This window comes from Engystomops pustulosus, chromosome 3 (genome assembly GCF_040894005.1).
Source record: "Engystomops pustulosus chromosome 3, aEngPut4.maternal, whole genome shotgun sequence".
Taxonomy (NCBI): domain Eukaryota; kingdom Metazoa; phylum Chordata; class Amphibia; order Anura; family Leptodactylidae; genus Engystomops; species Engystomops pustulosus.
In genome coordinates, this window is record NC_092413.1 from 79,648,995 (window position 1) to 79,670,807 (window position 21,813).

Below are 21,813 nucleotides of genomic sequence, written 5' to 3' on the forward strand. Positions count from 1 at the left end.
GGAGGCTGCTAGGGGCTCTTAATTAGTAAAGGGAGGCCACTAGAGGTTTTTATTAGTAAAGGGAGGCCGCTAGGGGTTTTTTATTAGTAAAGGGAGGCCGCTAGGGGTTTTTTTATTAGTAAAGGGAGGCCGCTAGGGGTTTTTTTATTAGTAAAGGGAGGCCGCTAGGGGTTTTTTATTAGCAAAGGGAGGCCTTTTATGACTGTTTTAGTGTCATTTTGTGCTATTTTGGTTGTTGGTGTGCCCCAGGATTTTCTAAGTATAAAAAGTGTGCCGCGGCTCAAAAAAGGTTGAAAATCAGTGCCTTACAGGATGCTCCCCCCCCCCATCTCTCTCCCCACTAAATGGGATCCCTGCTACAAGTCACCCTGTCTTGACTACACTTCACTTATTCCTCCACATTCTTTTCTACTTGTACTGAACACTCTTGTCTAAAATTAAAAAAAAAATAAAATAAAATCTTGTGGTGCCTGGGACCACTGGGGGAGGGTTTGGAAACAGGGGTGGAGGGAGTAGGGGTTTGGCTGGGAGGGCTGTACAAAAAAAGTAAACCTGTACTTATCTTTTCCGGTGCTCCCAGTGTCCATACCTCAGTGTCATCCAACCTTAGTACCTCCGTTGTGACAACTGTCACTTGCCTGCCATTGCTACCTGTCCACTGTCCCAGTGCCTGGGAAAGCAAGTACAGGTTTATTTTTTTTTTTTGTAGAACTCAACCCCCCATCCGGGCCACCTCAGGACTTTTCTTTTATGTCTGACAGCCACTTTAATAAATGATTGCATGGCACTGCTAGGCCACATTAATGCTGGGCTTCAAGAGTAACTTCAAGAGTGTCTAGGACATTTTTTTCTCCAGTCTGTTATAATGTGGCTTATAGCTGATTAGAAAATTAAGAAAAGGTAATATGTTTCACCATATGGTTCTCATTAGCAAAAACATGTGAGTGATTTTCTTAGTGGTAGATCTTATACCATAAAGTTGTTTTGCTTTCTTTTAACTAGACATTATTGAACACTATGAACACTCATCATTAATCTGCTAGATAACTGGAATAGAATTTAAAGAATGGATATGTTAATCAATCATAACACTTGACAGAATAGCTGTAGCACATAAATTAATGGCCCTTGCACCTAACTAAGATGACTTTAATTAAGTATGATCAGATATGTTTTCAATTACATTGAGACTTGTGATGATAGATACTACTCTTCAGTGTAGTAAAAAAGCTCTCTAGCTTTCTTCATCTAGCATAAAGGTTTCAAATGCCTAGTAATGTGAGAAGACCAATCTGTTTTACTTTAACTACTGTACAAACCTAGGCCTCCTGCACATGAATATGTTCTGTTTGTGGGCTGAAAACAATGGGCTGTGATCCCTCACTTGTTTGTGGTTTGTCTTTCATCGGCGAATGAGCACTTAATAGAAAAACACTGCCCAACACAGGCAGGAATATGTCCTGCTCTTTCTTTTGCAGCTCTGGAAGTTGACCCATGCAAGGGCCTTTAGATCCATGCCCATGGCCATGAGCCCATAGAAAGAAATGGGGGCATATGCTAGTTAATGAATTACTTTAGCATGCACACTGTTTAAGTCAACTGTTGATGCACATTACACTTTAACAGAATATTACTTTACATTATATTGCATTTTGCAGATTGTTACCGGATGCTTGAAGGCGTTAAACATGGAACTAAATTTTCTCTTTAGTAAAATAAAAATGTTCTCATATAAATTAATTGAATATGTTGACATTAGTTTTCCAGCTTTTTCTTTTTTGACAAGACACTTCCCACTGACACAGCAGGAAATGCTTCTCTTCTTTTCTGATATTCAGTGCATTCTTCTTTTTAGAGATTAATAATACAGGCATTTTCTTCATCTGTCTCATATGGGATTTGAACTAAGGGCCTTTGGTATTAGAGGCTGCAAGCCACAAGGCTTCTATTGAAGTCATAATTGTTTTAGCCTAATTGGAATCTCCTCTGCTATAGACACACAGCATGGGTATATGGAGATACATATCCTCTTGCAGCAAGGAAAATCATCATTCTAATAACAGGAGAGTTTGTTGCTCAACACACAATGTCCCAGCCTCCCATATAAAAAGTCATGCTCAAATCCTGTTAAAGACAAACCATAGAAATTCTAGGCACTGAAGAGCAGGATTTATAAAAGTATAATCAGACCAGAAAAGACTAGCTTAACAAAGGTGAAGGGGATGTCCAAACGTATTTTGTGCATGTGTATTTACAAATTGTGCAAATGTTTTTTTTTATGTTCTACCCCAAATATTAAGTATGCAAAATATAGTTTGTTCTGTTTAAATTTAACTTTAGACACATTCTTTGAACTGACATAACAGTGTTTAGCAGCTTGCATGAAGACATCAAAAGAAAAGCAAATGTGCATGTTAGCAGGCTAACAGCGGGAGGTTATACAGCTGAATATTGAGAAAACACAAACGCTGCTATTCGTGATAGAACTGTTCTTGAAATAAAAACCTCAAAATGAAGATGTGTGAAGAGGAAATAACCTTGGAACTTTTAATTGTCTGTGGCCTGCTGTTTTCCAACAGATAGATGTTAGCTGCAAAACAAAAAAAAAAGTGCAGATGCAGATAACTTGACTCTTCATCAAAGCTTGGCCACTACATGGAGATCTTTTTTTGGCCTATACGATTTCCTCTGGGTAGCCTAGTTCCATCCACACGGAAACAGTTACCCTGATTCACCTAAACCAAAAAGAAGTTAGTGCTCTACTCCAATATGCAAAGCAATTTGTATTTGATCCACAGAACAGTCTCACCAGCTTTTGAAATGGTTAAAATAGAGGAGTTCCTCGCTAATTCCTCCTGGCTTTCTGTGAATTTCCTGCAGTAGTCTCGACAGTGGACCTCGTTCCATGAAGATCCCGTGCTGTTTGGAAGAAGCCAGAGTGGGCGAAACCTAGGTCGGGCAAGCTGCTTGGCATCCGTATGGACTTTTATGCGATGCACGCTTTTATTAACATACTTTTGTGAGTATAAGATAATAAAACATTTTTATTTGTTTACCCCGGTAATCCGCACTATCTGTACCAAATTTCCAGCACAGGATCTTCGTGGAACGAGGTCCACTGTCGAAACTACTGCAGGAAATTCACAGAAAGCCAATAGGAGGAATTACCGAGGAACTCCTCTATTTTCAACCACTTCAAAAGCTGTAGAGACTGTTCTGTGGATCAAATTCGGATTGATTTTCATATTGGAGTAGAGCATTAACTTCTTTGTGGTTTTGTTTGCATTTTTTGGCCGATTGGGAGTGGGCCTTGTTAGTTGCTCCTCTGTGTTTATTTCCCTTAGTCTGAACATCAAGCTACTAAATTTGACCCTGATTCACCTGTCTGATGAAGGGCAATAATCAGTAGTAAGTAGGTAGCACTACAGGAGGAGCTTTATTTCTTCTGGAAGTGAACTAATCTAATCAGAATATCAAAATTCAGGAAAAACATAGCCAAATGTATGGGTATGGGGGTAAAGACTGGCCATGGGGGAATAGGTGGTGGGAGGGTGGTGATATGAAGATTATGTTGCTCACAGAGGATGGATTTTTTGGGACAGAACAGAGGAAGGGGGGTGGGGTTCTAGGGAAGGTGTTTGTTATGTATATTTGAGTGATATATATGCTTCTGTAGTAGATTATTTTCTTGCTACACTTTAATAATAATCTTATTTATATAGCGCCATCACATTCTGTAGCACTTTATGTAGAATTAAAATGCTACAGGTCCTTTAATCAGTCCATTGATTTTGTCCCCCTGGGCAGAAAATGGTTACTGTTCACATGTCCACTTGTGGTTGAATTTGTATTTAAGTCTTGTTAAGTCACACATGTAACTCTAAATCATATTGGGTTTTTTTCCTATGAGAAATGGATTTTTTAAACTATCACCTCTATCTATCACCAGGATGAAGCATTATAAACCAAGCACACTGACATACTGGTGTGTGCCCCCTCTGGCAGGATCTGCTCTTCTTTTAGCATCTTATGACCTTGTTTGTACAAAAAAGGCTTTTCAAATATGCAAATGAGCCTGTGAGCCATAGATATTAATAGAACTTGGAGCCCTTTAGGCTAATTTGCATAATTTTGAAAGTCTTTTTTTTGTAAAAACAAAGTCATAAGAAGCTGAAAGAAGAGCAGTTCCTGCCAGAGGGATCGCACACCAGTACGTTAGATTGCTTGATTTACAATAATTTATTCTGATGGTGCTGGTTGAAGTTGAGTAAATTGGCAGCAGCCCGAGGTCTGTCTGTAAGTCAGGTGTCTTTAAGTCAGAGACTGCCTGACTATATGCCCTGACTGTATGATAACATTTAATATAAATTTGTCTGATTAAAGAAAAAAACTTGGGAAAATACATAGATCTCATTACACAGAACTCTGCATGATATTTGTTTTACAACCTATCGGGCATACTCATCGGTGTACATCTTCTCTTTAAGTAAATGTTGACAAATGTGTTTTATGTTATCCTCAGCTCTTTATAAGTTACATTGATGTGAAGATGCCATCACACATGCGTCAGATGCAGTGTCAGCGCCAATACTGCTTTACCTGTGATTGCAGTCGATGTGTGTCAAAGGATAAGGTATAGTACAACTAATTTGGTTTAACATTTAAACTGTGTTATTAATGGAATATTTTTGGAATATGCCATCACAAAATGGTTGGCTTCTGATCTACCAGGAGAGACTTGTTCCATAGACTGAAGTCCTGACAACCCAGTGTTCATTAAACCACAACACTGCCCTATTACTTATGGCAGCCACTTAGAATTCAGTTTTTATTTAGCTTATAAGGTAAAACACTGATCTAAATGGTTGCCTTAGGAGACACCACCCACTGTCTCTGCATAATTCGTCATATTTGATCCATAAAATCATATATGATAGGGCCTAACTTGCTGATCCGTTGGGGTCTCACTGATGAGGGGTCCCACTGGGGTCCCACGTACCTCCGTCAGACCACTCATCGCTCCGTCAGACTAATGGAGCAGACGGCGGCACATTACCGTTCTGCTCCATTAATCTCTATTAAGCTGACGGAGCACCACCCTCACGATCTCCATCATCTCCATAGAGATTAATGGAGCAGAACGGTCGTCCCATCGGACCCCTCATTTTCGTGATCTGTGGGGGTCTCATCACTGAGACCCCCACTGATCAGCAAGTTAGGCCCTATCACGTGGCCTATCCCCAAGCCAGATATACTTTAACATTGATAGATTAAAAATGGAAAGAAAGGGAGATAAGCGAGTGGAACCCTAATTTCGTATACAGTGGAAATTTAGCACTAACCACTTAGCCGTGGGTGGGATTAGTGACTTTATGAGTAAGCTGAAGAACTCAACCTTGTATCTGGTTGAGGACCTCTGGGCACGTGGGGCAGGCTCAAAGTATGATTGATCCCAGGGTGCTTTCCAACACAAGCTTATTACCATTCAGATCCCCATTAACTGACTCAATGCAATGACTAGCGATACTCCCCCTGGCCTATATTTCTATTTTTTCTTTTACTTTGTTTTGTTATTCTTTTAATCATGATTGGTTTATAGAAAACCTTGCTTATGGGAAAGAGACCATATGGATGTACCTAAAGGTTTACATGTGCCAGGATTGTGTGCAGACCGGACAACAGGAGAGGGAAAAGGGCAAAGAATTCCTGACCCTGATATTAATTTTTTTAAACAGCCCCCTCCTGGTCACCAATAGGTTTTTTTATGCTGTCTGACTACGCCTTTAACTAGAATTGCTATCCTTAGGCATGTATGAATGTGGATGCAGTGTGCCAGTCTTAGTGAATGTAAGCCATTGGGGCAGATTTACTTACCCGGTCCATTCGCGATCCAGCGGCGCGTTTTCTGCGGTGGATTCGGGTCCGGTCGGGATTCAGTAAGGTAGTTCCTCCGACGTCCACCAGGTGGCGCTGCTGCGGTGAAGTTCCCCGAGGCCCGCCGGAATGCCCTGAAGTTCACCGGCCTATTCCTGGTGAAGGTAAGCGCAAGTCCCGCGACACTTTTTTTTTTTTAAATGCGGCGTTTTTTCCGAATCCGTCGGGTTTTTGTTCGGCCACGCCCCCTGATTTCCATCACGTGCATGCCAGCGCCGATGCGACACAATCCGATCGCGTGCGCAATACAGGGAAAATCGGCGCAAATCGGAAATATATTCGGTTAACACGTCGGGAAAACGCGAATCAGGCCCTTAGTAAATGACCCCCATTGTGTCAGTTAAGAAAGTAATGGAACATTGGAAAAATCATATTTTTGGTAATTAATTCTAATATTGATTCCAGACAAACATTGTGTTTTGTTATAAAACAAATTGACATTTCCCTTCTCCTGGGGATAGAAAACTGAGAGTATACAGCAAGTAATTACACATGTCACATTGGAGGCAATGATATAATAATCATAGATGTAGTTTTTCCAAGATGAAAATCCATTAATTATATAGTTGCTGCTTCCTCCCTGTTAGGCAGATTTCTTCCTCGCCTCAAAAACCTGATGCATTAAATATTAAGATTTCTATATTATGGAGAATATTAAAATTGGCACAATACAGTTTTTATTATAAAACTACAAATTACTAATATGCCTTATTTTTAAAAAAAAATGTGATCATGGCTCTTACTAAGCTTCAGTGTTAAGAGATTGCTGTGCAAAAATATATATTTTTTTTTACATAGAAAAGCTAGGCATTTGGTGACTTGAATCATTAGGAATTGTGTTTTATTTTGCAATGAATATTTGCAATGTGGGAGCAAGGTCTTCATTTGTCTATTTTTTTTTGCTTGATGATATAATGTCAGTAGGCAGGAGCCTCTAGATATATCCAGGACAGCATGGGGTGGGGTTTACATGATAAATCCCTCCCATTGTGTCCAAAACTTTGCAATGTAAAATTTTTATCTGATGAATAAAACCCAGTCCATTGGATTGTATGTGGGTGGATTGCTGGGTTGAGCTACTATGACTGTTTTACTAAGAGGGCACTGTCAAGGTCATTTGCATAGCATAGGGAATCATAGAGTTATTTTGTGGTCACATAAATACCCAGAAGCTTGTATTTTTTTTTACTTCATAACCACTCATACTAGTGCCACAGCAAGAACTGTCCATTAGGATACAAAGAGGGATTTTGACATTGGGGTTGATATTGGGGTTGCATATGTGTTGCATGCATGCATGCATGCTTCTGTGTCATCCACTTGCCAAGAGAAGAGCAGAAGACGTGGGATGATCTGCTCGTAGCGCTGGAGGTGAATTTCTTTTTATGCGGCCTAATTGCTGGGGCTATAAATTTATTAAGGGAGATGGATTAGTATAGATGGGTTACAGGGGGGCCCTGTCTAATGGATTACTGAGGGTGAGGACTGTACATTACATGGATTACTAACAGGAGGTGCTTTATTATAATTCTTTATTTATATAGCGCACACAGATTACGCAGCGCTGCACAAAGCATGACAAATTGGTCCTTGTCCCCATGGGGCTCACAATCTAAACAAACTACCAGTATGTTTTTTTTGGAAACCGGAGTACCTGGAGGAAACCCACGCAAATATGGAGATAACATACAAACTCTTTGCAGATGTTGACCTGGGTGCGACTAGAACCCAGGACTCCAGCGCTGCAAGGCAGAAGTGCTACCCACTCAGCCACTGTGCTTTATACTACATTGATGGTGAATCTGTTTTCCAATTTTTATTATTCTGTAAAAATACATGTCCAAAAAAGGGCTCAAAGACATAAAAGCTCTGACTTTGAATTGCTAATTTTTCTGAAAAATTTCAGTGCCCGTCAAGATGATTTAATACAAAATGTGTCCTAGGCTAATACCTCTCTTCAGCTTTGAAATACTCTCAGGGCACTCTGCTCACTTTTTCTTAGGTTTGCATCGAAGCAATGTGCATCTGTATCGATTTTTTATATTGGAGGTATACATGGAAAGTTGTCTCTTGTGCCTTACTCAATGATTTATAATGAAAATCATAATCTCAAAATCAACCATGATGAACCAGAGATACTTTATCATAGAGCCAGACAAAGATCCTTCAAACTGAAGGAAGCTGCAAATAGGGGCTCTTGTAACTACCCCTAGAACTCATTAAAATAATTTTAAAAGTTCATGGATATCATGGAGGTCATGGATAACAAATATAAGAAGATTACCACAGTCACAGTGTCTGGATCTATGAGTAAGTGTCCCTGGTTTATCATACATGACTTTGATGCTAGATTTCCTTTAAAGATGTTATCCCCTTTCAACTAATATTTGACCTTGTTTGTGTAAGGAAAATTTCTACAATTTTCCCAAATATTTTCTCTATTAATTCCTCACCGTTTACTAGATTTTTGCTTGCTGTCCTGACATACAAAGCTTCTGTTTACTTCAACTGGATAGAAATCCCTGACTGAAATCACATGACCATAGACAAGCGTCAATAGAAGGACAGCACAGATCTAGATAACTGTGAGGGATAGATACAGGAAAATTGTATAACTTTTTCTTACATAATCCATGTCAATTACTTGCTGGAAGTGTACAACTCCTTTAGTTCTTCCATGTATGTTATATTGTGATATTGTGCATTATTTATTGTTTGCTGCAAACACATCCTGACAGCGTAACGTATGCTTCAGCATCTAACAAAAGCAATTTCATGTTAAAGCAAATAAAATGAAACCCTTAGCAGAATCAGATACCATGGTTGTATAATACCATTGCTTACCAATAGGCAGCTGTCATCATTAATATGTATAGCATCCTTACCTCTTGTCAGCTTCCATTTTGTAAAGGGAGTCACCAGCTAGGTCGCATGTAGCATACACAATTAGACAGCCCGAAAAGCTGATCAGATTTGTATGTGCCCCTTAACCTCAGCAATCTACTTTGTTCTGCCCAAGTGACACAAGCTATCTCCGTGCTGACATATATGCTCTCAACTACTGCATTAGCCAAACATAATAAAATACTAAATTGATTGAAAAATACGGCTTCAAGTAAAGCACATGGAAAGGACAATCTAAGCGAGTCACTTTTAGAGCAGAACTAACAATAATGCGAAACTGGGTTTATTTATTCCAAACATTTGAGACCTAAAATGCAGTTCATGCAGCTTGACATGTTTGCAAATAAAAATACAGATTTCATCTGGCGTGTATTAACCCCATAGCAATTAGCAAACTGCAGTATAATTATCAGAATATCTAATAGCCAGGGAGAAGCTAAGAGCACATTTACATTTTGCTCCCTGCGTTGTAATTACAGACAGAAGCTAAAATCTACAAATAGTTAAAGGAAACCTACCACTTCGGACAGGGCTTATAAGCAAGACATGCCGTGCACCAGCTCAGGGTGAGCTGGTGCCGGCGCTTATCTTCGTTATGTTCTTAAACGGTTTTAAAGCATTTAAACACATTATTACTCTCTATATCCGAAGTAGCTTCCCCGTACCGTGGTCCGCGCTTGGCGCACCATGCGCGCAACCACTTCCTATTCAGCGCAGACCATGGTGCGGGAAAGCTACTTCGGATATAAAGATTAATAAAGCGTTTAAATGCTTTAAAACAGTTTAAGAACATAACGAAGATAAGCGCCGGCACCAGCTCACCCTGAGCTGGTGCACGGCATTTGCTGCCTAGGAGCCCTATCTGAAGTGGTAGGTTTCCTTTAAAATCAAGAACAGGGCCTGTGTTGGAAGTTTTTTTTAAACATCATAATATAACAGCACATAACAATAATCAATGCCCCCCCCCCCCCAACTCCAATCTCAAAACCAAAACACCCTCCCTCCCTGTTGGATAACAAGAAAAGAAAAAAAACACATATACGTACAGATATAAGTTACGGTAGTATGCTTCAACTGGGCTTTTAATTGATGCTTCAAGTTAGAACATAACTGACAGTGTTAGAAGCTTTTAATATAAATAATCTCCAAATAGTCAGGAATTATGGTTTTTAAAATAAATAAATAAATATAGATGTAGTCCTCAAGTTATGTACACGATAGTGGCTGTAGGTTTGTTCTTAAGATGAATTTGTACAAGTTGTCTGTATATTTGCTGTCCTTAAGTTGGGAACTGTCTGTATAAATAAATTTAATAAGTATGTATAGCTATATACATAGATGTATACAGATAGATATGTTTATAGAGAGACAGATAGAGAAGAGAAAAGCAAAGGTATTGCCAGGAGGACAAAGAATATTTTATTGATTTCTCTCACCACTCTGTTCGGTTGAGTAATGTATCGTGATGCTTTGCTTGTTGTTGCCTTGATTGAATGATTTTGTAGACTATGGCATAGATATTGATAGATAGATTAACAATGCCAAAGGAATCATGGTGGAGGTCCCTGGGCATATAAAGAGGTGGGACCTCCAAAAATATTTTTTAGTGTCAGTAAATGCTGCCCTTCCAAATTATAGTGCTTCTCTGGAAATCTTGGAAATATAAGTGCTCAATGTCTGAAGACTACTCAGCTACTGCAGAGCCTCATAATACAGACTCCAGTAGCTGCAGAACCTCATAACATACACTCCAGCTACTGTAGAACCTTATAATACAAACCTCAGCTGCTGCAGAACATCATAATACACATCTCAGCAGGTGCATAACCTCATAGTACACACCTCTGCTGTTACAGACCTTCATTATACACATCTCAGCTGGTGCAGGACCTTATAATGCAATCCCCAGCTGCAGACCCCCAAATATACACCTCAGCTGCTGGGAAACCTCATAATATAATCCTCAGCTGCAAAAGAACCTCATAATACACACCTCTGCTTTGTCTGCAATACTCATAATACACACTCCAGCTGCTTCAGAACCTCATAATAGAGACTTCAGCTGCTGCAGATCATCATAATACCAAGTTCAGCTGCTGCAAAACATCACCATGCACACTTTGGCTACTGCAAAATAACATTATGTCAGCACATTTTTCTAATGTCCTGAATGTGTTTAGGTCAAAATGCATCTGCATTTAGGAAGAACTCCACCCCCCCCCCCTTTATGATCTTGAATTTCATTTCAAACTTCATGCACAGTTTCCAAATTGCATTATGGATGCAATTCAGAGATTGCGAGGAGGGGCTTGGCCTGATCCTAGATGCGTTTCCACCAAAATGCAGTAAGAAGCACCACATAGTTTACATTGTTTTCATGCAAAACACTTGCTGCATATTACAGATCACAAGTGAAAATGCCCAAGTGCATTCAGCATATTTCTGCATATAAATCATTAACATGTCAATTGTTGCTGTGATTTTAATAATTTCTGATTTTTTTCTTGTTGCTGTTGCAACATACAGTGCAGACTAACCGGCTAGCCCTTGAGCCTTCTCCATGTACCCGCACCCAACGTGCCGTACTATTACGGCGCACGTCATTAAGGGGTTAAACAAAACCAAGTAGGATAAACCAGGGACACTTACTCATAGAGGCAAACTTAAAACAGTGTAAACAGCACTATGAATCTGGCGCCCTCTGCACAGCTCCGACCGAGTGCACCAACTTTTTTATGATGCACTTTTAACATGGGGCGTGCAATACACTTCTGTTGGACTCTGCATGATAAATGTGGCACACAGTACGACTCCGCACCAGAACGCCCCCTTTAGTGATGAAATTTATGTCGTGCAACAAATAGTTCAGCCACAACGCAAAAGGGTCGTGTGTGACACATATATGGCATGGGCACTTCTTAAATACATGTGCAAGCAATTTGAACATAAGTGAATTTGCTATGTCCAACAGAAAATTGGCGTAAGGACCTTAGTAAATGTGCCCCATAAAGTCAGGCACTGCGGTAATCTTCTTATTTTTGTTTTCTATGGCCTCCTTCCTTCTAAAATCAACTTTGTAAATTGTGCTAATTAGGGCAGCAGATTCACAGACTGTTACAATGAGCAGCACTCACCCAAACCCCTGGTATATCATGCTTAATTTTGATGGTAGATTTCCTTTAACACTGAGAGCACTATGTGTGCTGTTGCTTTCTCTTTTGCTTGAAGATGTTCTGACTTATTATTTGTGGCTATATGGTGCTGTGAGCTAGCCACACAAACTGGGGTATATATATGGACACAGTGCTAAAAAGCATAGGGAGACACAAAGCACAAGAGACTCAAGTGTAGAAAAATTATAACAATGTTGTTTATAGAAAGTATAGCACTCACCTTTTGATTTAGTTTATATAACATATAGTAAATTCCTTTCTTTGAACAGCAGCTTACAGTGGATAAAAAGTCACGTGGAATAAATGTCCATAAGTTTATCCCGTTCCCGTTTGTGGAAGCTAATCAGTATTTTGCAACCGAGAGAGATCCCCCCCAAGCATCTTCTAAAGTTTCATGTTTTTATTTAGATAGCAAATGGGTATAAAACATTGCTTTTCTGCATTGGACCAATGCCTTAATCAGGTTAAAACACATATATATAAACATATATATATATATATATATATATATATATATATATATATAACATTGAATAGCGAGCTTTGTAGCTAGTCTAGGAAATACGTCTGAGCCTCGATGGTGCGGATCACCTCCATCGAGGCTATGACTTATTTCCGAGAGTGAAAAAGAGGTTTTGTTTGTATGTATAATATGTATATAATATGTATAAAGCCCACTATTCATTGTTTTTTATATATATATCATTTTAACATGATGAAGGCATTGCTCCAATACCGAACCACATCGTTTTATACCTATTTGCTATATTAATAAAAACAAAACACTGGAGTGGATCTCTCTTGCTTGCAAGATACTGAACACAAACTGGGGGTAATTCACATTCCATTAGGGATTCGTATCGTACTTCGCAATGTGAACGTGCTGACCGGCCACACAACGTTTAACAGAACAGGTCCTATGTCTGACTGGATATCTGGTGCTGCTGGTCATTTCCTATGGACATTGGTGGAGTGAATGTCGCTCACTCGCAAATTTCCTATGGGTTACAAACAATGGCACATGGTCCATTTGTACCCCCCAAATTGCATATGGTCGTGTGAATGAGGCCTACTACATATTTCCCAGTTGTACACAACAATATACACTAATGTGTATTGATGCTTTTAACAATCAACATTTGCTGGAGTATACACCAAGTTTGCCATGGAGATATATACCAACATGTGTTTGCACAAACTGTTAGAAACCAACTCCATGAGGAGGGTATGAGGGCCTGACGTTCATAGATTGGGGTTGTGCTCACAGCCCAACACTGTGCAGGATACACCAGGATTGGTAAATGCACCACTGGCGCCCCGTGCTTTCACAGATGAAAACAGGTTCATACTGAGCATATGTGGCAGACGTTTGTAAATGCCTTGGAGAGCGATCTGCTGCCTGCAACATCCTTCAGCATGACTGGTTTGATAGTGGAACAGTAATGGTGTGGGGTGGTATTTCTTTGAGGGGCCTTTAAGTGCTCAGCAGAGGTAGCCTGACTGCTATTAGGTACCGAGATGATATCCTCAGATCCCTTGTGAGACCATATGCTGGTGCCATGGGTTCCTCCTAACGCAGGACAATACTCACGTGGCTGGAGTGCGTCAGTAGTTCCTGCAAGATGAAGGCTTTGAAGCTATGGACTGGCCCATTCATTCCCCAGACCTGAATCCAATTGAGCACATCTGGGAAATCAGGTCTCATTCCATCCACCAATGCCACATTGCACCACAGACTGTCCAGGGAGTTGGCGAATGCTTTAGTCCAGGTCTGGGAGGAGATTTCTCAGGAGACCATCCGCAACCTCATCAGCAGCATGCCAAGGCATTGTAGGGAGGTCATACAGGCACTTTGAGGTTACACACAATACTGAGCCTCATTTTGTCTTGTTTTAAAGGAAATCTACCATTTGATTTCATGCATTATGAACCTAACATACCTTGAGAATGCTGTAGCTACTCTGAAGCAGAAGCATATCTTGTTTAATCCCTGAACTGAGTGCTTTTGCAGAAATAACAATTATAAAATTATGATAATAAAGCTCTGTCGCTTCTGTGTCTGGCTCTGGCACTTCTCCTCTCACATTAAGTATGTACTGCTCAGAGAATGATGTAATCACTGTGTTGTGCCTGACAGGCAGAAGCAATCAACCACTGCACCATCTTCCAGCTGCTGTATTAGTGATTCAGTTTAGGTTGACTAGTCCTGTCTGTGCCTTTCAGAAAACTCTGTGTAGTGTGTTTATCAACAGCAGGCTGAAGAAATCCAGCTTTCCCAAGGTCCTGAATGTAATAATTATTTTTTCAGCAAAACCACTCATCTCAGGGATTAAACAAGATATGTGCCTGCATCAGTGTAGCTACAGCATTCTCAAGGTATGTTTGGTTCATAATGCATGAAATCAAATGGTTGTTTTCCTTTAAGGACATTTCATAAAAGGTGGATCAGCCTGTAGTGTGTTTTTCCACTTTAGTTTTGTTTGTGACTTCAAATTGAGGCCTCTATTGGTTAATAAATTTGATTTCAATTGCTGATTTTTTTTGTGATTTTGTTGTCAGCACGTTCAACTTTGTACAAAGCAAAGTATTCAATGAGAATACTTCATTCATTCAGATCTAGATTTTGAACAGTATAGTTGAGGGCCTGGCACAAACTTTGCACTTGGGCCCATCAGCTTCAAGTTACACCACTGACTAAACATTGACGTTAATACATTAAATATGGTAGTGTATACCTTGAAATAGAGCAATACTGTAATATAAAGGTATCTTAACCTCTTAACGCTCAGCGTCCGATATATCGGACGCTGAGCGCAGTGACTTAGCGCTCAGCGTCCGATATATCGGACGCTGAGCTGATGCCGGTTCAGCTCAAGATCTGAGCCGAACCGGCATCGGGAAAGACGGGGTGCCGGCTGTGACTGATAGCCGGCACCCCAGTGTAACACCCGCGATCGGAGTTGTCTCCGATCGCGGGTGCTTAACCCGTTAAATGCCGCGGTCAGCGCGACCGCGGCATCTAACATGTATCTGGGGGATCTTTCCCCCACGATCGGCCCCCCCGAACCGTTTTCGGGGTGCGCCGATCGTTGCTATAGTAACTCTGGGGTCCGATCTGGACCCCAGAGTTACCTGCAAGAATTGCCAGTAAGATGGCGTCTGTGACGTCATCTTACTGGCACAGTGCCAGCCTATGCAAGTGTATAGGCTGACACTGATAATACTCTGCAATACATGAGTATTGCAGAATATTATCATGAAGAAGCAATCAGATGATTGCTTCTTCATGTCCCATGGTATAAAAGTGAAAAAGTAAAAAAAAAAGTTATTCAATAAAAAAATAAAGTCATAAATCACTAAAAATGCCCCAAACCCCCAAAACATATAAAGAGACATATAACTCAAAAAAAAGTCTAAATCATAACACAAACCCCACATATATAGTATCACCGCGTCCGTAACAACCCGTAGAATAAAAGTAAATCATTATTGAACCCGCACGATAAACGCCGTAAAAAAAAACTGTTATAAACCCTCCAAAAATTATGATTTTTACCTTTTCAATCCCACAAAAAATGCTATAAAATGTGATCAAAAAACCATATGTACTGCGACATGATACTGGTGCAAAGTACAACATGTCCCGCAAAAAACAAGCCATCAACTAGCTCCGTAGCCAAAAAAGTAACAATGTTATGCCACTTGGAAGACGGCAATACATAAATGATAGATTTTTTCCCACATTAGGGTTTTGTTTGACAAATTTAGTAAAACGTAAGAAAATATATTCATGTTTGGTATCCCCGTAATCGTATCGACCCATAGAATAAAGATAACATGATTATTAGTCTATACGGTGAACACCAAAAAAAAAAGAAGTAAAAAATCCAGTACAGAATTGATGCTTTTCTACTCCTGTCCTCAAAAAACGTTCCTAAATTTTCAACAATAGGTGATACAAACCCCAAAATGGTAACATTGGAAAAAGCATCTCATCCCGCAAAAAAAATGGCATCACATGGCCCCAATAACGAAAAAGCGAAAATTTTATAGCCTTCAAAAGGGGCCAATGAGGAAACTAAAATCCTGGCAGCTGCAGCGCCCTCCTTCCCTTCTGCGCCTCGTTGTGCCCCCATAACACAAGTCACAGCCACATGTGGGGGGTCTTTGTACTCAGGAGAAATTGCAGAACAAATTGTATGGTGGGTTTTCTCTTTTTATCTTTTGGAAATGTGTAAATTTTAGGGCTAAATGAACGTATAAGGGAACAATATGACCATTCTAAATTTCACCTCCATTTTGATTCAATTACTATGAAGATCTCAAGGGGTTAACAATCTTCGTAAAAGCTGTTTCTGATAGCTTGAGGGGTGCAGATTTGAAAATGGGTTGGTTATATAGGGGGTTTTGATGCTAAATATGTAAAATTTCATTCCAAACTGTATTTATCCCCAAAATAGTCAATTCTGAAAATCCGGAAAAGCGATATTCTATTTGCAAGCCGCGTGACATCAAAATAAATTATCCAGACATTTCAGAAATTATGAAAATGTAAAGTAGACAAATGGGAAATGTTATTCAGCAACTTATTTAGGTGGTAAATCGATCTGCCTGAAAACGCAATGATTTTGAATTTTGAAAATGGCAAATTTTTCCAAAAATTTATCATATTTTCTTTTTTTTTGTAAATAAATGCAAAACTTATCAGCCAAAATTTACCACTAAAATGAAGTACAACATGTGGGGAAAAAACAATCTCAGAATCGCTTTGATAAGTAACAGTGTTCAAAAGTTATAACCGTATAAAGAGACGCAAGTCAGAATCCAAAAAATCGGGCTGAGCCTTAAGCTACAAAATGGCTGCGTCCTTAAGGGGTTAATAACTATGTTAATATTAAATGTTTATGATCAAAAAACAAATCTTTTAAAAAAGAGCATATGTGATACTTTATCTTTTTACTAGATAGTTGTAATGTTTTTGTAAAAATTCATCAGCTAGGAAAGAGATAATGTGACTTTGAAGGTATCATTTTAGTTCACATATTTAGTTTTAATTATAGTTCTCTCTCAGGGTTGAAACAATCTGTTTAAACTATTTTTCAAACAAAATATGAAGCAAAGTTTGTAGCATTCTTTCTTTCTATCAAGTGAACTATTTTTGAACTTTCTATGATTAAATGCCTGTTTCTGGAAACTAGGTGAGCTTTGGAATATCAGATAAAAACCAAAAAGCGGGCATTGTAATTCTCTATATATTGCTATAAAAAGAGTATTTGATGTGCCTTCAAATATATCAGTTTGCTAGAGCTGTATAGAAATGTAATGGAAGCTAGGCCAAAGAAAACGTTGCTGTTTAAAAGAGAATGCATTTGACAGATTAGACTTTACACTCAGGCAATAAAGATTTCGTTGGACTTTGGAAGTAAAGGAACTGAAACTGCCCCCTAACCATGTATCTAGTGATGGTTTTAATTTTGACATATTTGAAGCGTTTCGAGCAGAGCCCTTTCTCAAAGTGTCCTCACTTTTGTCCTACACTTTGAGAAAGGGCTCTGCCCGAAACGCGTCAGTAAGCACTTCAATCTATTCATTTATGTTTAAACTATTTGGTCTACCGTGTATATAAATAAAATTGTTATCATTACTATCATCCTTGTTTTTGAGAGTTGGTAAATATCCCGAACAATTAGCGCCACAATTTCTGCCATTATTTTTTCTACTTTTCTGTGGCATCACATTCACACAACAGTAAAACAGAAATGACATGCCCCTTACTCTTTAATGTTAACAAATAATGTACTGGATATTACATACACACAGGTTTTCATTTTTGAAGGTTTTTTTGTTTTGTGTATATTGAATGTAAAAAATTTTAAGCAAACATTTGTGAAGAGAGAGCTTCAACTCCAAGAATAAGGTGAAAAAGCAATCAACAGTTCAGAAAAACTGGGGAGGCCAACTTGAAAGACTATTACCACATGTTGTTTACTTGTAATATCTATTGTTTTCCATATTAACCTGCTATAAAGTGAAAGCTATGGAAATTTGTTATAACATGAAGTCAGATAATATGTAATTCTTCATCTAATATAATATCATCTGCCTGGTATTAGAACTAAGCCATGGGATCAGCAGACATTGTTCCAGTTCTAATTTGCAATTAGGGAGATGCTCTTAGTGGATGTTGTTTTACTGTACTATGCCATAATAACACATCTGAGAATATTTTTCATTACACAGGTGATATTTGACATTTTAACACATCCCCTTAGGAACGATGTAGACCTATAAAGTGTAATTGCCTTGAATAGAAATACAGCACAAAGTAAATTTTTTCTTCTTTCCTAAAACATGTTCATTATCTGAGATATAGAGAGCTAGTTGTAACTTCATACAATATAGACATGGTTGTCAAACAATTTGTTAACCTGTAAATACATATTCCCGCAATACTTTGTCTTTCTCCTCTGGGCTGTGGGCACATACCAGTTACCGGGTTCTCCATGTAAAATCAAAGCCCAGGTGCTTCAAGGATTAAGTAGCAATTCATCTACTAAAGATTCTATAATTACTCCATAAAAAAGAGACATGAGTTATTGTAATTATTTTAAAATTGACAATTGATATTTTTTTTTTAATTTTTTTTATATATATACAGTGTAATATCTGGTCCTTTCTCATCTTCTGGAAGCAAGAATCAGATACATTACAGATGTGTTCTACATAAATTCAGCCAGGTTTTAGGCATCATCTGTATGGTCATTCTCCACCTTCCCTCATGAGTGTGCATATGGAACTATATATGCCCACCCACATGACTCTAAATCTAGAGTAAGGAATAAGTTGCTAGTTCTACTTGATAGAGTAGTCCAAGTAGTACTTAGTAGAGTACTTTCTGAGTAGTGCAAACTCTAGATGTTTACGCAGTGCTTTTCACCAGTACTGTACAATATTTTTAGATATAAATTAAATTGTACCAAAATTATATCTTCAGTATTTTTTAATTAGTTATCTAAAAGTAATCCCACGATAAAATATTGTTTTTGAACTTACATCTTTCAATTTCAAAAAAGAAACTGAATAAAACCCTCAAATGTTTTTGTGGCCACCTATAAGTTTGTGGCACTTTTTAACTCTTGCTGCTCTTGAATGTTTGCATGGTTCTTTTCCCAAAGATTTTCAATGTGATTGAGGTCAGGATTGTTGAGATGTAGGATCTTCTGAAAGTTAAAAAAAAAAGGTTTACTCAGGCTTCAGGTCCAAAGAAAAGGCTTGCAATTATTTGCACAAAAATAACATAAACAGAACATAGCTAGAACATAAATGCATATAATTCAGGGGAATGTTGCAGCTACTTTGGAACAAGCAGTGTACACACAGGTGTCATTAACCCCTTAACGCTGAAGCCACTTTTCACCTTTCTGGCACAACCCATAATCTGCCCTGTGTCACTATAAATGGCTATAACTTCGAAACAGCAAAAAAACGTAATAACTAACATTAACCGAATGTCTACTTTATGTGGACATGGTTTTTTATGCATACTCTTATTTTTGTAGGATGTTATGGGGCTTTGAATGTCAGGTGCAATTTTTCACATTTTCATAAAAAAAAGCAAAATCCTGCTATTGAGGGACCTGCTCAGGTTTCAAGTCACTTGAAAGGCCTAAATAAAAGTAAAACCCCATAAATTACTCCATTATAGAAATTACACTCCTCAACATATGTAAAACAACTTTTATGAAGTTTGTTAACCCTCTAATTGTTTTACAGGGGTTAAAACAAAATCGGATACAATTTTGAAAGTAAATTTTTTTGGGTGTTTTTCAAAAAATTTACAAATTCTCAGTGGATAAAATACCAAAACGCTCCCCAAAATTTGATACCCAATCCCTCCCGTGTATAACAATCCCCCATATGTGGTGGTAACCTGCTGTATGGGCACACGCCCGAAGGGAAGCTGCGCCATTCAGAGCAGATTATGCATTGTCACTTTTTATTGGCTATACAATCTTTATTTTTTTGGCAATTTGGACATATAAGGGCTTATTTTTTGCGACATGAGATGCACTTTACAAATACTTCATTTTAGTGGGTCATTAGCTTATTGATGAGATTTTATAAATCTCTTGAATGTATGGGTGAAAAGAAAATTGTCATTTTTGGTTTCCTTTCTTTTTGTATTTTTTGGGGGTTATACACTAAAAATACTATAATATCTTTATTCTACAGATCACTACGATTACGGTGATACCTCATTTATATAGTTTTTCATTTTATTTTTACAATTTTACTGGAAAAAAACTAATATAGAGGAAATCTCATTTGTTTTTGCATCGCCATCTTTACGGAGATATAACGCTAATATTTTTCGGTTGACAGAGCTGGTTTAGGGCTTATTTTTTGCGTGTTGAGTTGTTCTTTTCAGTGATACCATTTTGGCATACATAACTTTTTTTTATCACTTTTTAGAACATTTTTGTGAAGAGATTTTATGAAAAATGGACATTTTGGCGAGTTTTTCGTGTTTTGTTTTTACGGCATTCACCGAGCGGGTCCAGTAATGTTACTGAGTTATTGTACAGATTGTTACGGACGCGGCGATACCAAATATGTGGGTTTTTTTCTGGTGACTTTGTGTTTTATTACTTTATTAGATATGTATGGGAAATGCGCATGCTCAGTGTGTCACAGCCGGGGATGGCAGCCGGCACTGGCAGACCCCGGGGATGACAGCGGAGGATCGGACCCCCCCGGTAAGCGCCGCGGGGGGGGGGGGGGCCGATTTGGCGCATGGGACCCTTGCACGCCGCGATCACATGAGACCGCGGCGTGAAAGGGGTTAATGCCCACGATCAGTTATCAGAGACGGGTGCTAGCTATAACATGCAAACATAGAAGCATGACGTAATAATACTGCAAATTGCGGGAACGCACCTATTTCCCTAGAGTCTTAAAGGGATACACCTCTGTGTTGTACCTTAAACAACAAACGTCACAAGATACATTTTTTACATTAATAATATTAAAAAAATAACAAAACACAATATAAAAATAAAGGGGAGTTTACAATATACACAAGTAAGCAAAGTAAAAAATACAAACACACATCTCATGGCTGCAGCTCTGCATCACCTGGCAGTAATCAGGTGCAGCTATAACCCCAGCTCACCCTCTGCTCAGGTTCTGCACACACACAGGTAAGAGCAGGTAATGCTGAGTGGTGACTGCTGAACTAGTTTGTCAGTTGAAACAATAGTGGACAGAGACGAAAGGTTTGCTGGCCAGCAGGAGGAGAAAAAGAAGAAACTTGGATGTGTGCTTTGGATACATACAGTGCATACTGCATATAGTCATGTATACAGTAAATCCACACATATATACAGTTCATACAGCATATATATACACACATGCAGTTGATATATACACACACACAGATACATATAAAGGATACATACACATTTATTTATACTTATTTACACATATTTATATACATTTATAAGATAGCAGAAAACCGTATAAAGAGAGCAGCATGAACTAGGGAAACAGGGAAGAGAAAACTGTCCCTTACTCTAAAGCTAAGCTATTCCCTGCCTGTGAGTGATGGTCAGCTAACCCTGGCTATGTCCGTACCTGACAACTTCTCTCTCTCTAAGCACAATGGGGCAGATTTACTTACCCGGTCCATTCGAGATCCAGCGGCGCGTTCTCTGCGGTGGATTCGGGTCTTCCGGCGATTCACTAAGGCAGTTCCTCCGACGTCCACCAGGTGTCGCTGCTGCGCTGAAGTCCGCCGAGGTCT

General features: G+C 38.9%; 1 protein-coding gene across 9 annotated transcripts in view; it reads left to right on the top strand.

The window, feature by feature from the left end:
• SMYD3 (SET and MYND domain containing 3) overlaps window positions 1-21,813 on the top strand; it is a 400,119-nt gene that overhangs the window by 281,264 nt on the left and 97,042 nt on the right. For 8 of the 9 annotated variants that reach the window (XR_011854116.1, XR_011854117.1, XR_011854118.1 and 5 more), the window contains one exon: window positions 4,523-4,633. The exons of the other annotated variant lie outside the window; for it this stretch is intronic. Coding sequence is in view for 4 of the 8 variants with exons in the window: in XM_072141192.1 (XP_071997293.1) it covers window positions 4,523-4,633 (111 nt within the window). In the remaining 4 variants the exon portion in view is untranslated. The remainder of the gene's footprint in view (window positions 1-4,522; window positions 4,634-21,813) is intronic. 9 annotated transcript variants of the gene reach the window in all.